At 38.2% G+C, this 15,394-nt stretch overlaps 1 protein-coding gene across 8 annotated transcripts in view; it reads right to left on the reverse strand.

Annotated features, from left to right (window-relative positions):
* The window catches only part of LOC150109749 (histone reader KMT2E-like), a 902,496-nt gene that overhangs the window by 748,135 nt on the left and 138,967 nt on the right, over positions 1–15,394 (reverse strand). For all 8 annotated transcript variants that reach the window (XM_090407149.1, XM_090406915.1, XM_090406833.1 and 5 more), the window contains one exon: positions 7,794–7,947. In XM_090407149.1, coding sequence (XP_090263275.1) covers positions 7,794–7,947 — 154 coding nt within the window. The remainder of the gene's footprint in view (positions 1–7,793; positions 7,948–15,394) is intronic.

Consider the following 15,394-nt stretch of genomic DNA (forward strand, 5'->3'; position numbering starts at 1 on the left):
AATATGATATTGCCATTGATGCCATCTGTTCACGCCTCTAATCTTTCTCAGGACTCTCATATCTGCGGTCTCTAGTCTTTGGTCAAGTGTTTTACTTCTGACCCAGCTCTCAGATCCATAAGTTAAAATTGGTTTGAACACAGTCTTGTATACAGCTAATTTAGTGTTCCGACTAATTTCTTTCTTATTCCATATGAATTTATTCAATTGACTTCCCACGATACCAGCTTTGCTGATTCTGTTGTCTATTTCTATATTTAGTTTACCATCTTCAGTAAAAATTGTGCCTAAGTAGCTGAAATGTTTTACTTGTTCCACAGGTTCTCCATTCACAAAACAGTTGACATTTTCAATGATTCTGCCTATTTTCATTGTCTTTGTCTTTTTATTGCTGACCTTCATACCATATCTATTACAACAGCTATTCAATTTAGTCAGAGAATCTTGCAGACTTGTAGCGGATTTATTTAGAAGTATAACATCATCCGCATAAAGCAAAGAGCTGACATTAACATCTCCAATTTTGATATCAGGTTTAATACCACATTCCTTCATAATGTGATCCATATAGATAATGAATAACAGAGGGGATAATGTACATCCTTGTCTCACACCAGATTTAACATTAAACCATCTTCCTGTACTTCCTTCAATTCTAACTGCTGACTCACAACTCAAATAAAGACTAAGTATTGCTTGATATAATGCCCCATTGACACCATATAACTGCAGCGTATTGAATAGCTTCTCTCTTGGCACTTTGTCATATGCCATTTCCAAATCGACAAAACTTAAATACAGATCTTTGTTATATTCCCATGCTTTCTCGACTATCTGTCGTAAAGTGAAGATCTGATCCTGACAGCCTCTATTTGGCCTGAATCCAGCTTGTTCTTCACCAAGCTTTTCTTCCACAATTCTTCTCAACCGTTTCTCAAGTATACTTGCATAGATCTTGCCAGGAACACTCAGAAGGGAAATACCTCTGTAATTCTCACATTCAGTTTTATTTCCCTTTTTATATATGGGTACTATGAGAGCTCTACTCCAATCATCGGGAATTCGTCCCTCTGTCCAGGCTTTCTGAACTATGCAGTGCAGCCACTGTAAGACTCTTATACCACCATACTTCAGCATTTCTGGTCGAATATCATCTACTCCTGCTGCCTTTCCACATTTCAAGCCTTTGATGGCTTTTTCTACTTCAAGTATGGATATGTATTCCTGACTTGCCTGGTCAGTGTTTTTTATCACTGTGCTGTCATATCATATACTTTTCCAGATTGAGAAAATTTGAATATAGATCCCAGTCATATTTCCGCAATTTTCTGACTATTTGTCTTATGGCTTATTCTGAATTATTCTTTGTCTGAATCCAGCTTATTCTTACCCCAAGTTCATCTTCCAATTTTTCTTAGTCACTTCTTAAGAACGCTTGTCTAAATGTTAGCTGGAACACAGTTATGAAATTCCTCTATAACTCTCATATTAAGCTTTAATTCTCATTTTTATATATGAGTACCATGCCGCTCTTCAATCATCCTGAACTAGGCTAACCAAATTATGCGGTCAGTTACTGTGAAACTTTTATACTGCAATATTTTTATACTGCAATGCTAGAGAGGCTAATGAGAACCAGGATTTGGAATTGGGTTGCATTCTCTATGATGGACAACATAGAGTTTGGAATAGAAAGTTTATATATTTTTATCTTTTTTTAGCCTCAGGGGCTCACTTTGTGAGTACGGGCATGGCAAACCCAAGGTACCTGATGCTGGACCATGCCTTACTTCATGTAATATACATCTGTTATATTATCTGTAGACTGGTCCCTCCTCTTCCTCCCTTGTTTCTTTCTTTCTTCTCTTCTTGCTCCTTCCCCCGAATGCTATTAGAGATTAAAGATTCCCAAGGGGAATCTTTCCTATTTTGCTGTGTCATTTCGTCTTGTGCTAACAGGACATTATCAACCACTGTAGCATGATCAAGCCATCAAAAAATGTTCATACCGCATCGTCCGTCGCGCAGGTTACCAAGGGACGCATTCGGGTTTTAGGCAGACTGACCCGTTTGAAAAATATGTTACAGTCTCCCTTAGACACCACTCCTCAGCACTCTGCTAGGAGAAACTCCATCAATGGGCCCGCTACCCATTTGGGGAGATGTTTAGGGGCAGCGCAAAGAAATTATTCTGCAAAAGGATGGAAATGGCAACGACAACGGCACCAAACTATGGCTTTAGGTAACTGGAACATCTTCTCTCTGACAGGGAAGGAGCTGGAACTGGTCGAGGAAGCCAAGCGCTACTGGCTAGACTTAGTCGGGCTTTCTTCGACCAAGAGGAGAGCCTCTGGAACTGTCGACCTGGATAAGGGGTGGAAGCTCTACTCAGGTGGGTGTGGGGATATTCACAAGTCCCCAGCTGTCAGACTGTGTTGCTGAGTGGATCCCATTGGGGGGACGGGTATATGTGAAGGCTTCAGATGAAAAACCATGATTTGGCTGTGGTGCAAGCCTATGCACCTAATCTGGAATCAGAATACTCTGCCCTCCTAGAGGAAGTGGATGCTGCTTTTGACAGGGTGACAGACATGGAATCAGTCCTGCTAATGGGTGACTTCAATGCACATGTTGGAACAGATGACCAGACATGGAGGGGTATAGTTGGGAGGAACGGTGCCCCTGACCTTAATGCGAATGGGTTGAAATTATTGGACTTCTGCTGTACTAACACCTTGTCCATAATGAATACCTTCTTCCAGCACCGAGAAGTCCATAAGTATACCTGGTACAGGGATACACTAGAACAAAGGTCTCTGATTGACTTCTTTATAGTCTCAGCAGACCTATTTTCCTCAGTGTTGGATGTTCGTGTGAGAAGAGAGGGCAGAACTGTCAACTGACCACCACCTTGTTGTGTGCACTCTACGGCTTCAGAAACCAGATGCTACCATCAACGCTTGTAGGCCTAAGTAGCTAAACCGCATGAAATGGGAGGCATTGAAAAATGAGGCTGTGAGGAAGAATTTTGCAGATGACATTTCCTCCAGGTTCAGAGATTCCCAAGCATACTGCAGATGTTGAGGAGGAATGGAAGCTGTTCAGAACAGCTGTCACTGCCTCTGCACTCTCATGCTATGGCAGAAAGCGGCTCGGCGTGGCAACGGGCAGTGAGAAAAGGACACCTCAGAGGAACCAAGAAGTCCAAAAAACTGCCCAGGCAAAAAAGGAGTCCTACCTAACATGGCTTAGGGTCAGGTCACCTGAGATTAGATTCTGGTATGATGGGAGGCACGAAAAGCTGCTGCTGAGGCAGCAAAGAAGAAGGCTTGGGAATCCTTTGGAGAAAGATTAGACTCATCCTATGCAAATGCAAACAAAGTATTCTGGCAGACCATCCGCCACCTATGAGGGAGGAAATCGTGCACAGCAAGGGAAATTAAGGCCTCGGATGGTGCACTTTTAACAATTAAGAAGGATATCCTCCACAGATGGAGGGACTACTTTGAGAGCCTTCTTAACCCGGGTGGCCCAGCAGTTGCAGACATCCAAGAGGTGCAGATCAAGGCAATGACTAGTCTCACAGCAGAAGAGGTCCATTTAGCAATAATATCACTAAAATCGGGCAAGGCTGCTGGCGATGATGAAATTCGGCCTAAAATGCTAAAAGCCTCAAATCGAGATGGTGTTCTCTGGCTGACTCGAGTGTGTCAGGCTGCTTGGATATCTGGGCGAACACCAAAGCAATGGCAGACAGGCATAATAATAATACCAGTCTTCAAGAAGGGAGACCAGAAGGATTGCAGTAGTTATCGTGGCATCTCTCTGCTCAGTCTGCCTGGGAAAGTGCATGCTAGGTGCTTGGAAAGACGGTGCAGGAGCATAGTTGAGTCAAAATTCCAGGTGTTGAGTCAAAATTCCAGGACGAAAGCCACATTGTTCAAAGAACAATGTGGCTTTCGTCCTGGTAGAAGCACAACTGACCAAATCTTTACTTTAAGGCAATTCTTTGAGAAATCTTGGGAATATGCCAAGAATATCTACACGTTTTGTGGACTTGGGGAAGCCATATGACCGGGTTCTTTTGGATATGCTTTGGCAAGTAGTACAGGAGTATGGAGTGGATGGCCAATTATTAGCTGCCATCAAGTCCCAGTATGAATGCTCAGAGTTTTGTGTCAGGGTACACAGCACAAAGTCTGAACCTTTCACAGTCTCCGTAGGCCTCCACCAAGGGTGTGTTGTGTCACCCCTCCTTTTCATAATATTTATAGACTGGATTGATAGGCACAGCTGAAGCAGTGAGTGTGTCAAAATTGGAAGATGTGGTATTGGACGTTTGCTTTTTGCAGATGACCTAGTTCTGCTTAGCTCTTCCACAGATGACCTCCAGTGGATCCTGGATAGGTTTGTAGCTGTTTGTGCAGACGCCGGAATGAAGATCAGCGTGGCCAAAACTGAAACATTTGTGTTCTCAAGACAACCATCCCAGTGCACTCTACATGTAAGTGGAGTCCCAATGAGGCAGGTGGAGAAGTTTAAATACCATCATCATCATCAAATTCCTGCCATGTACCCTCAAGGGGTGTACACGATATGATAGTACTACATGAAAAAAAATTACATCATTACTAACTTCCTATCCACAATTTTCCTCCAAATCAGTCTGTTACTTGTCAAGACTCGAACATTATCAGATCTTATATTTCTATCGTCTAAGGCACATTGTACCATATCAATCCACCTATATCTTGGTCTTCCTCTGGGTCTTTTTCCTGCCAACCTGGCAGAGAACACTTGTTTTGCTAATCTTTCTTCGCCCATTCTGTTTAAGTGACCATACCACCTGAGATTAGCTCTGCTAACACATTCCTGGATGCTGACAATGTCAAGTTCTTTCCTAATATCCTCGTTTTTAATATGATATTGCCATTGATGCCATCTGTTCATGCCTATAATCTTTCTCAGGACTCTCATATCTGCGGTCTCTAGTCTTTGGTCAAGTGTTTTACTTCTGACCCAGCTCTCAGATCCATAAGTTAAAACTGGTTTGAACACTGTCTTGTATACTGCTGATTTAGTGTTCATGCTAATTTCTCTCTTATTCCATATGAATTTATTCAATTGACTTCCTACCATACCAGCTTTGCTGATTCTGTTGTCTATTTCTATATTTAATTTACCATCTTCAGTAAAAATCATGCCTAAGTAGCTGAAATGTTTCACTTGTTCCACAGGTTCTCCATTCACAACACAGTTGACATTTTCAGTGATTCTGCCTATTTTCATTGTCTTTGTCTTTTTATTGCTGACCTTCATACCATATCTATTACAACAGCTATTCAATTTAGTCAGAGAATCTTGCAGACCTGCAGCAGATTTATTTAGCAATATAACATCATCCGCATAAAGCAAAGAGCTGACATTAACATCTCCAATTTTGATATCATGTTTAATACCACTTTCCTTCATAATGTGATTCATATAGATAATGAATAACAGAGGGGATAATGTACATCCTTGTCTCACACCAGATTTAACATTAAACCATCTTCCTGTACTTCCTTCAATTCTAACTGCTGATTTACAACTCAAATAAAGACTAAGTATTGCTTGATATAATGCCCCATTGACACAATATAACTGTAGCATATTGAATAGCTTCTCTCTTGGCATCTTGTCATATGCCTTTTCCAAATCGACAAAACTTAAATGCAGATCTCTGTTATGTTCCCATGCTTTCTCAACTATTTGTCATAAAGTGAAGATCTGATCCTGACAGCCTCTATTTGGCCTGAATCCAGCTTGTTCCTCACCAAGCTTTTCTTTCACAATTCTTCTCAACCGTTTCTCAAGTATACTTGCATAGATCTTGCCAGGAACACTCAGTAGGGAAATACCTCTGTAATTCTCACATTCAGTTTTATTTCCCTTTTTATATATGGGTACTATGACAGCTCTACTCCAATCATCGGGAATTCGTCCCTCTGTCCAGGCTTTCTGAACTATGCAGTGCAGCCACTTTAAGACTCTTATACCACCATACTTCAGCATTTCTGGTCGAATATCATCTACTCCTGTTGCCTTTCCACATTTCAAGGCTTGAAATGTGAAATGTGGAAAGTTTAAATACCTTGGGTCCATATTCACGAATGATGGAAAATGGGATGTAGTGCTAGATACTCGAATTGGTTACTGTCTGGTGCATATATTTGGATTATTTTAATTGTTTGACCTTTTTCTTTTGCTTGAAGTTTGACTGTGATTATTCTAGGAGCACTGGTTCTATTTCAATTACTGAGTGTGTAAGTTTCTTCTCAATTAATAATGCAACTCCTTCTCTGTGTATGTTATCTTTTCCTCCTGAGAGGTATAGTCTTCCTTCTGGTAAATCCATAAATCCATCTCTGAACCAATGTGTCTCTGATAAACCTAAAATATTCCATTTCAGTCTTATTAAATTTTCCTGGACTAATTGCAATTTTCCAGGTCGGTATAATGATCTTATGTTGAAGGTGGCTACGTGTTTCACGTCCCTGGCTGTCTACATTGCTGATTTCTCACTTACTCTGTGTGATCTTTGAGTAGTCACGTCGGCTGTCCAGTACACAGTAGCACTATCTCGGTTTGTAGACTTTCTCTGGCTCATGGAAGTTACCAGCTTACCATGCCTCTGCTACATCCTTTGGTCCACAGCTCTTTATTCTTTATTCAGAGCAACCCATTTGGGTTCCCCCATCTGCCACCCAGGGGTGCGCCTGGTAGGTGTGTGATCCCCCCCCCCATGTCTTATGTTTGTTTGTCAGCAATTCAATTCCAAGATTTTCTTTAAAATTCTCATATCTGTAATCTCGCTCATCTTTAATGAACTGTTTTATTTCTGATATAGCTCTATGATCCACAAGTTCCATTTGGCTTAAATGCTATGCATACTACTAGCTTAAGTCTTTAACAGGCATAAACATCAAGGAAGATAGTGCCAATTACTGTTTCAATTACCAAAACACATTACTTACTAATCAGCACTGTTAAATAGTTATCTGAAGCAACAAAATTCATTCTTAATGTTTATAATCTTTTTCAATTTCTTATGCAAATCCCACCCAATGATGGTTGTATATACACTGAAAACGTAGTACAGTAAGTAAAATAAAGTTTAGTTAATCGAAAAGCCTGTTCTAGATGCATTCTAAACATCAAACGTAATTTTTTAAACCATTTTAGGCCTCCAGTAAGAAGGATGGGGACCCATGTGCTGGGTAATGAAGACTGTCTAACAATTTATAATAAACACTTTTACAAACATTCATTCACAATATGATTTAAAGTCTATTAGGTAGAGAGTGGAGATGCCATCCACTCAGTCAATAGGTTGGCAAAACTAGATTTGATTTTTAACATGATTTTTTTTTCTTCTTTCTCAAATAGCATTTATTTAAAAAAAAAAAAAAAGCATGCTAAAAATCAATAAATGTAAGTATTAAAAAAAAATAAACAAAAATAAAAACCGCTGCAAACACCAAACAAAAAATGTTAAAAATTATTACACCACTGGCAACTCAAGAAAGCACCTAAGCCCAGTGATTCACACATAATAGTTAACTGGAAAAATACATAATTAAAGAAAATATTAACATAGCAAAGATAAAAAGAGATACTTTACATGTATGGACTCTTACAAAATTGATTTCTTTTTAGGCAGTGTGAGAGGATGTCACTATACTATTTTTTTAAACTGTTTTTCCAAGCACAACAATCAATGTTTCAACCAAGACTAAAATTTGGTAACTTACCTGATAAGGAAGTCCAAAGCAACTAGAATGAACAGAATCTGAAGAATGACACGACCGTTTCTCCTTAATATTATGTTGTCTTACTAGTATTGGTGTTGTGATAGAAACTTCAGATGAACTGTCTTCTGTTACTATAGGGACACTTGTATCAGGTCTGGGAATAAACAAAAATTAAGAAATATTGCAACAAGATGCTACAGTTATAACATAAAATTTCATAAAAATAATGATTAACAATTATTTCTATGGCTATTTTGCCTGCTTTTGTTTAGGAGTGCCCCTTTTTTAATGTCATTGTCTTGTTTACTCAAGAATTCTTAAGGCATTGTTGTATTTTAGAGACAAATATATGTAGCATAATAGAAGAAAATTCGCACATACCTTTTCATGGATGTTGTTGCCTGTCTTCTTTCTGCGGTGTGCATACTTCTGCTGTTATGGTGTTGAAAGGGGAATGGGGGGCTTAGGCAATGTGGGAGAATGAATTTGAAAAATTTTAAAAAGCCTGTTTTTTTTTTTTTACATATATATATATATAATATATACATATATTCATATTATGACCTTTTTCTTGACCACTAGTATTAATAAATTAAAGACTTGATACCGCATGAACAGGGTATGCTATAAACTCTAGAGTAAAGACAACGAGATGAAACCTAATACATCAGCTCTATAACAATTCCATTTGTTAGTACCATATCCAAAAAATTAGCTCTTCTTCTAAAACCATATAATATCAGAATAACCTTCAAACCTATTGAGACCATTCAAAAGTTTATAAGATTTAGATCACCGAAAGATAGCCATCCTTTCTACAAATACTCTGGAGTTTATGAGTTTATAGCATACCCTGTTCATGCGGTATCAATTACATCGGACAGACATCTAGAAGTTTTGAAACAAGAAAGAAAGAACACATAGGCTATGTAAGGAATAACAGACAAGATATATCAGGCCTTTCTTCCCACTTTGCCTCTACCAACCATAATATTGAATGGGATATGAGTCATATGCCCTACATAGAAGAGAACTACCATTCCAGAACATTCAAAGAAGCTGCTACAGTCGCCCGTTCAACAGGTAACTTAAATTAGAATAAAGGCCTAATCCTACCAGATATATGGAAAACTCTAATCAGATCATTTAACCAAAAAGAAATGAACTTTCATGAAAATTACAATAAATATCTCAACAAATAAAACGTACTTGCGACATGCGTATTGTATCACGTACAGTGATAACTTTATATAATTTTTAGAATTGTCGGTTAGTTTCCTAGTTTTTGTTACTTTCTATTGCTTACCAGTGTATAATTTGAAAATGCTGACAGATATTAGTCAGTGAGACGTCGGATATTATACTATTATTTACTTGACCAACATACAGAATTAAGTCTTGAATTTATTTATGCATATATTATTTTTAAGAGTGGGTGCAGAGCTTTTTTTTTGTAGGGTGAGAAAAAAGAAGAAAATAGAGGAAGGGGAAGGGTTTATGGGAAAAGGGGGCAGAGGAAAGGGTTGATGGGGTGTGAGTTGTTTCGACCGTGTGGGTGTTGATAAACAATGTTTATTTAAGTACTTTTACCTCTAGAATAGATGCTACATTAAATTGCATTTATTATGATGCTATGAGCTATACTACAATTAGTAATTATACCAGGTTATATTATAAGATTTAAATTAAGAGCCTCATAACTAAGGAGGTGGTAGATGATTTTCATCATCTGCTTTAATCCACCTTTCTTACTGAATATCTGAAGCAGTTCAAAAGAGTTTAGTTCCATGTTTGGTTCTTCTCTAAGTTTATAGATTATTTAATCTTTATTCAACCCAACGTAGACTAATATACAAAAAGGTTACAGGCCAGCTGGATGAGTGATTGGCATACCCATTCTCCAACCAATGGTTTGTGGCTTCAAATCCCACCAGAGAGGTATGTTCTGTGAAAATCTTTAGATGGCATGTGAATATCACTGCTCATTGTGAGAGTACTGTGATTAAGGGCAGCTTGAAGTGGTTTGGAAAAGTTCCACATCTGTCTCTAGAGGAGGCTTTTCAAATTATATAACCCTTAGTTCCATCCATACCACTAATACAAATGTATTGTCCCTAAGTGTGGAGCATAGCATGTAGCAACGGTTTCAGTGTGAAGGTCAAAAAATAAAAGTAAATACCGTTTCATGAATAGGACACACATATATATAATAAATTTAGTTTAATCCTTTATCCAAGTGTGAGCAAACAAAGTTTGCGACTGAAAGTATCTTCAGGACTGGGGTAAGGTAGTACAACACCAGGCAACTTGTTGCTAGGGTGGAGCAAGCTAACATCACTCCTATCTCAGTATCTCCCATAATGCAAAACACATCTCCTTGGGGATATGTATAATGTTATGCATTAAGGAAAGGGCCACTACCCAGACTAGTTTCGACCTTTATTGAGGTCTCTTCAGTGGGAGCCAGGCCCAAGTGGAGATACCAGGCAGAAGCATTTGCAAAGGTCATCTCTACCTATAGGAGTTGTCAAACAGTGTGCCACCTTTTTATTAAATTACTCTGGATTTAGAGAAAGATGTTAAAAGTTTATTTTTCACTTGGTTAGACTATAACTAAGGGTTAGATTATAGACTAAGGGTAGTGGCCCTTCCCTTAATGCATAACATTATACATATCCACAAGGAGATGTGTTTTGCATTATGGGAGATACTGAGATAGGAGGATTTTAGCTTGCTCCACCTTTGCAACAAGTTTCCTAGTGTTGTACTACCTTACCCCAGTCCCAAAGATACTTTCAGGTGCAAACTTTGTTTGCTCACACTTGGATAAAGGATTAAACTAAATTTATTATAGTCTAACAAAGTGAAATATAAACTTCATCATCATCATCATCATCATCAAATTCCTGCCATGTACCCTCAAGGGGTGTACAGGATATGACAGTACTACATGAAAAAATTACATCATTACTAACTTCCTATCTACAATTTTCCTCCAAATCAGTCTGTTACTTGTCAAGACTCCAACATTATCAGATCTTATATTTCTATCGTCTAAGGCACTTTGTACCGTATCTATCCACCTATATCTTGGTCTTCCTCTGGGTCGTTTTCCTGCCAAACTGGCAGAGAACACTTGTTTTGCTAATCTTTCCTCTCCCATTCTATTTAAGTGACCATACCATCTGAGATTAGCTTTGCTAACGCATTCCTGGATGCTGACAATGTCAAGTTCTTTCCTAATATCCTCATTTTTAATATGATATTGCCATTGATGCCATCTGTTCACGCCTCTAATCTTTCTCAGGACTCTCATATCTGCGGTCTCTAGTCTTTGGTCAAGTGTTTTACTTCTGACCCAGCTCTCAGATCCATAAGTTAAAATTGGTTTGAACACAGTCTTGTATACAGCTAATTTAGTGTTCCAACTAATTTCTTTCTTATTCCATATGAATTTATTCAATTGACTTCCCACGATACCAGCTTTGCTGATTCTGTTGTCTATTTCTATATTTAGTTTACCATCTTCAGTAAAAATTGTGCCTAAGTAGCTGAAATGTTTTACTTGTTCCACAGGTTCTCCATTCACAACACAGTTGACATTTTCAATGATTCTGCCTATTTTCATTGTCTTTGTCTTTTTATTGCTGACCTTCATACCATATCTATTACAAGAGCTATTCAATTTAGTCAGAGAATCTTGCAGACTTGTAGCGGATTTATTTAGAAGTATAACATCATCCGCATAAAGCAAAGAGCTGACATTAACATCTCCAATTTTGATATCAGGTTTAATACCACATTCCTTCATAATGTGATCCACATAGATAATGAATAACAGAGGGGATAATGTACATCCTTGTCTCACACCAGATTTAACATTAAACCATCTTCCTGTACTTCCTTCAATTCTAACTGCTGACTCACAACTCAAATAAAGACTAAGTATTGCTTGATATAATGCCCCATTGACACCATATAACTGCAGCGTATTGAATAGCTTCTCTCTTGGCACCTTGTCATATGCCTTTTCCAAATCAACAAAACTTAAATACAGATCTTTGTTATATTCCCATGCTTTCTCGACTATTTGTCGTAAAGTGAAGATCTGATCCTGACAACCTCTATTTGGCCTGAATCCAGCTTGTTCTTCACCAAGCTTTTCTTCCACAATTCTTCTCAACCGTTTCTCAAGTATACTTGCATAGATCTTGCCAGGAACACTCAGTAGGGAAATACCTCTGTAATTCTCACATTCAGTTTTATTTCCCTTTTTATATATGGGTACTATGAGAGCTCTACTCCAATCATCGGGAATTCGTCCCTCTGTCCAGGCTTTCTGAACTATGCAGTGCAGCCACTGTAAGACTCTTATACCACCATACTTCAGCATTTCTGGTCGAATATCATCTACTCCTGCTGCCTTTCCACATTTCAAGCCTTTGATGGCTTTTTCTACTTCAAGTATGGATATGTATTCCTGACTGCATGCCTGGTCAGTGTTTTTTATCACTGTGCTGTCATCACTGCTTGTTTCATTTAGCAGTTTTTCAAAGTAATTACTCCATACTTCAAGGATATCTTTTTCTCCTGTTTTCATTTCACCTTTATCATCTCTAATTCCTTTTACAGCACTCTTTCCTCCATTCCTAAGCTTCTTCAACAACCTCCAGAATATTTTGCCACCTTCTTGATATTTATTTTCTATATTCTTGCCAAAGTCCTCCCATGACTTTTGTTTAGCTAGTTTTACACATTGTTTAGCTTTCTTACATTTGTCTCTGTATTCTGTAAGAGTAAAAGCTGACTTATTTGCCAGGAACTTTTGATATGCTTTCTTCTTTTCCTTCACTGCCTCTTTAACTTCCTGTGTCCACCAGGGAGTTCTGATTTTTTTATCTTTGCACACAACCTCACCACATGCCTCTCTGGCAGAATCAATCAATGTTTCCTTCAGAGTTTGCCACTGAATCTCCAAGGTTTGATTCCTGTTCTCAAACTCTTTCATTTTCTTTTCAATAATATTTCTGTATTTTAGTCTACAGTTTACATCTGAGAGCTGCTCAACTTTTATTCGCTTTAAAACTTTCTTACATGTTATTCTTTTCAATATGAAATTCAATTTTATCCTGCTCAAGACTAAATAGTGATCACTTCCAATTTCAAATCCTCTGTACACTCTGGTGTCCTGCACCAGGGAGAAAACATCACTATCAACAATAACATAGTCAATGAGACTTTTCTTATTCCTAGCCTCTTCTCTCCATGTGAATTTGTGCACATTTTTATGTTGGAACATGGTGTTAGTAATAACCAGTCCATGTCCTGAGCAGAAATCCAACAGATATTTGCCATTATTATTAGCTTTGCTCTTTTCTCCAAATTTTCCCAAAATATTTTTGTATGTCTCACAATCATTTCCTACTCTACTATTTAGATCCCCAACAAGGACCAACTTTTCCTTTTTCATTGTGTCAGTTGCTTTTTCTAAAGCCTCAAAAAATTCCTCCACTTCTACCTTAGTAGAACCTTCCGTGGGACTATAGATACAAATAAGTCTCATTGTCCAGTTCCCCATTCTCATATTTGCCCACATTACTCTACTTGAGACTGACTACCATTCAAGAAGATTAGCCTTGTATTTTGTGTTGAATACTATGGCTACTCCTTCTTTTCCTTGATTGTTATTGCCTGAATATAACATTTTGTATTTATTGCTCAGAAAGATCTCACCAGTTTTGGTCTTTTTTGTTTCAGTCACCCCTATTATGTCGATCTGGTACTTATCTAATTCCTCAGCTAGCTCCATTTCTTTGCCATTCAGGCTTCTTACGTTGATAGTACCGATCTTTAACTCTGGTGATGTTGAGTGGGGGTTTGTTTTCAGATTTGTTCCAGTAGCTGACTTTTCGCTGTTCGCCCTGGTTCCCTGGCGAAAACAACGGGGGCCTTGTTTAACCGGGCGACGCCCCAGCCGGCATGAAATTTTGTCATGTTGTACCATCATTTTTTATTTTGGTTTAACCAATAAGAATACAATTTGGTCGGCTAAATCCCAAATTGCCAGCCCATCCTCGTTCGTTCAGTATCAAAGTAGATACCCAACAGGGTGCACCACGAGAAGGTGAGGATTGGACATTAGGTCAGAAGCCCTGGTCGGTTCTCTGCATTCCTTTAAAGGCTATGTGGAGGTCTCCTCTCAGTTATACAGCTTTGACCATTAAGCACCCCTGACCCTTAAGCACCCAAATATAAACTTTCAACATCTTTCTCTAAATCCAGAGTAATTTAATAAAAAGGTGGCACACTGTTTGGCAACTCCTATAGGTAGAGAGATGAGCTTGCTAATGCTTCTGCCTGGTATCTCCACTTGGGCCTGGCTCCCACTAAAGAGACCTCAATAAAGGTCGAAACCAGTCGGGATAGTGGCCCTTCCCTTAATGCATAACATTATACATATCTGCAAGGAGATGTGTTTTGCATTATGGGAGATACTGAGATAGGTTAGGTTAGGTGGAGCAAGATGTTAGCTTGCTCCACCTTTGCAACGAGTTGCCTGGTGTTGTACTACTTTATCCCAGTCCTGAAGATACATTCAGGTGCAAACTTTGTTTGCTCACACTTGGATAAAAGAATAAACTAAATTTATTATAATCTAACTAAGTGAGAAATAAACTATCACACACATATATAATAAAGCACTATAAATGGCATTCAAATCCTGGGGGGGGGGGGATTTTTGCATGTATATATCATACTGGTGTGAATGATGCTGGGCAACATGTAGAAGGGGTCATCACCAGATTAGATCGCACCCTGAGGCAAACAATTAAATATCGTCCCTGATGGATTATAAGGCAAAAATATAAGAAAATCTCCAATTGCAATTTTGTTTTTATTACAAGAGAAATATTAATGCACAACAATTACATAATAACAGTAATTAAACGTTTGCTCTATGGGGATATCACACAATAAAACAGCTTACAAGCTTTTCTAAATTTAAATTATAAGCTACCAGCCTCTATCGATATAGTTGCTAGACCAACCAATCTTTCTTGGGTCACTGCTGTTCACAAATAATTTTTAATCAGTTCAAGCTCAGAAAAATTTCTTTCCACACTCGCTACTAACAGGAATTGTTAACAATATCCTTAGGGTGGTGGTTACATTGGGATAAATTTGTACAAGATTTTGGTTATATATATATTTGTGTAGAAAGTTTTTTACCTTGGGTAAGGTAAAAAACTTTCTCATATATCTCTCATCGTGAGATTTTTATTTAATAAGGTCAAAGCACCTTATGATAACTTGTTTTGGTAAAATACTTATAAACTGTGTATTACTTGAATCTTAGTATTCCTAAGCTTGGCTCCCACTGATGAGACCTCAATAAAGGTCGAAACCGGTCTGGGTAGTGGCCCCTTGCGTTTAAAACATAGCATCATACATCTCCTCAAGGAGATGGGCTTTGCATTAAGGGTAAATATTAAGAATAGTGATCAGAGCTTATTCCACCTTTACTACGAGTTGCCTTGACTTGCACTATTTTGCAGGTCACCTAGACTTGCAATACGTGCAGGCACAAACTTGACTTATTA

The sequence above is a fragment of the Typopeltis vanoorti genome, chromosome 1 (assembly GCF_054136105.1).
Source record: "Typopeltis vanoorti isolate ZY-2024b chromosome 1, IOZ_Tvanoo_1.0, whole genome shotgun sequence".
NCBI lineage: Eukaryota > Metazoa > Arthropoda > Arachnida > Uropygi > Thelyphonidae > Typopeltis > Typopeltis vanoorti.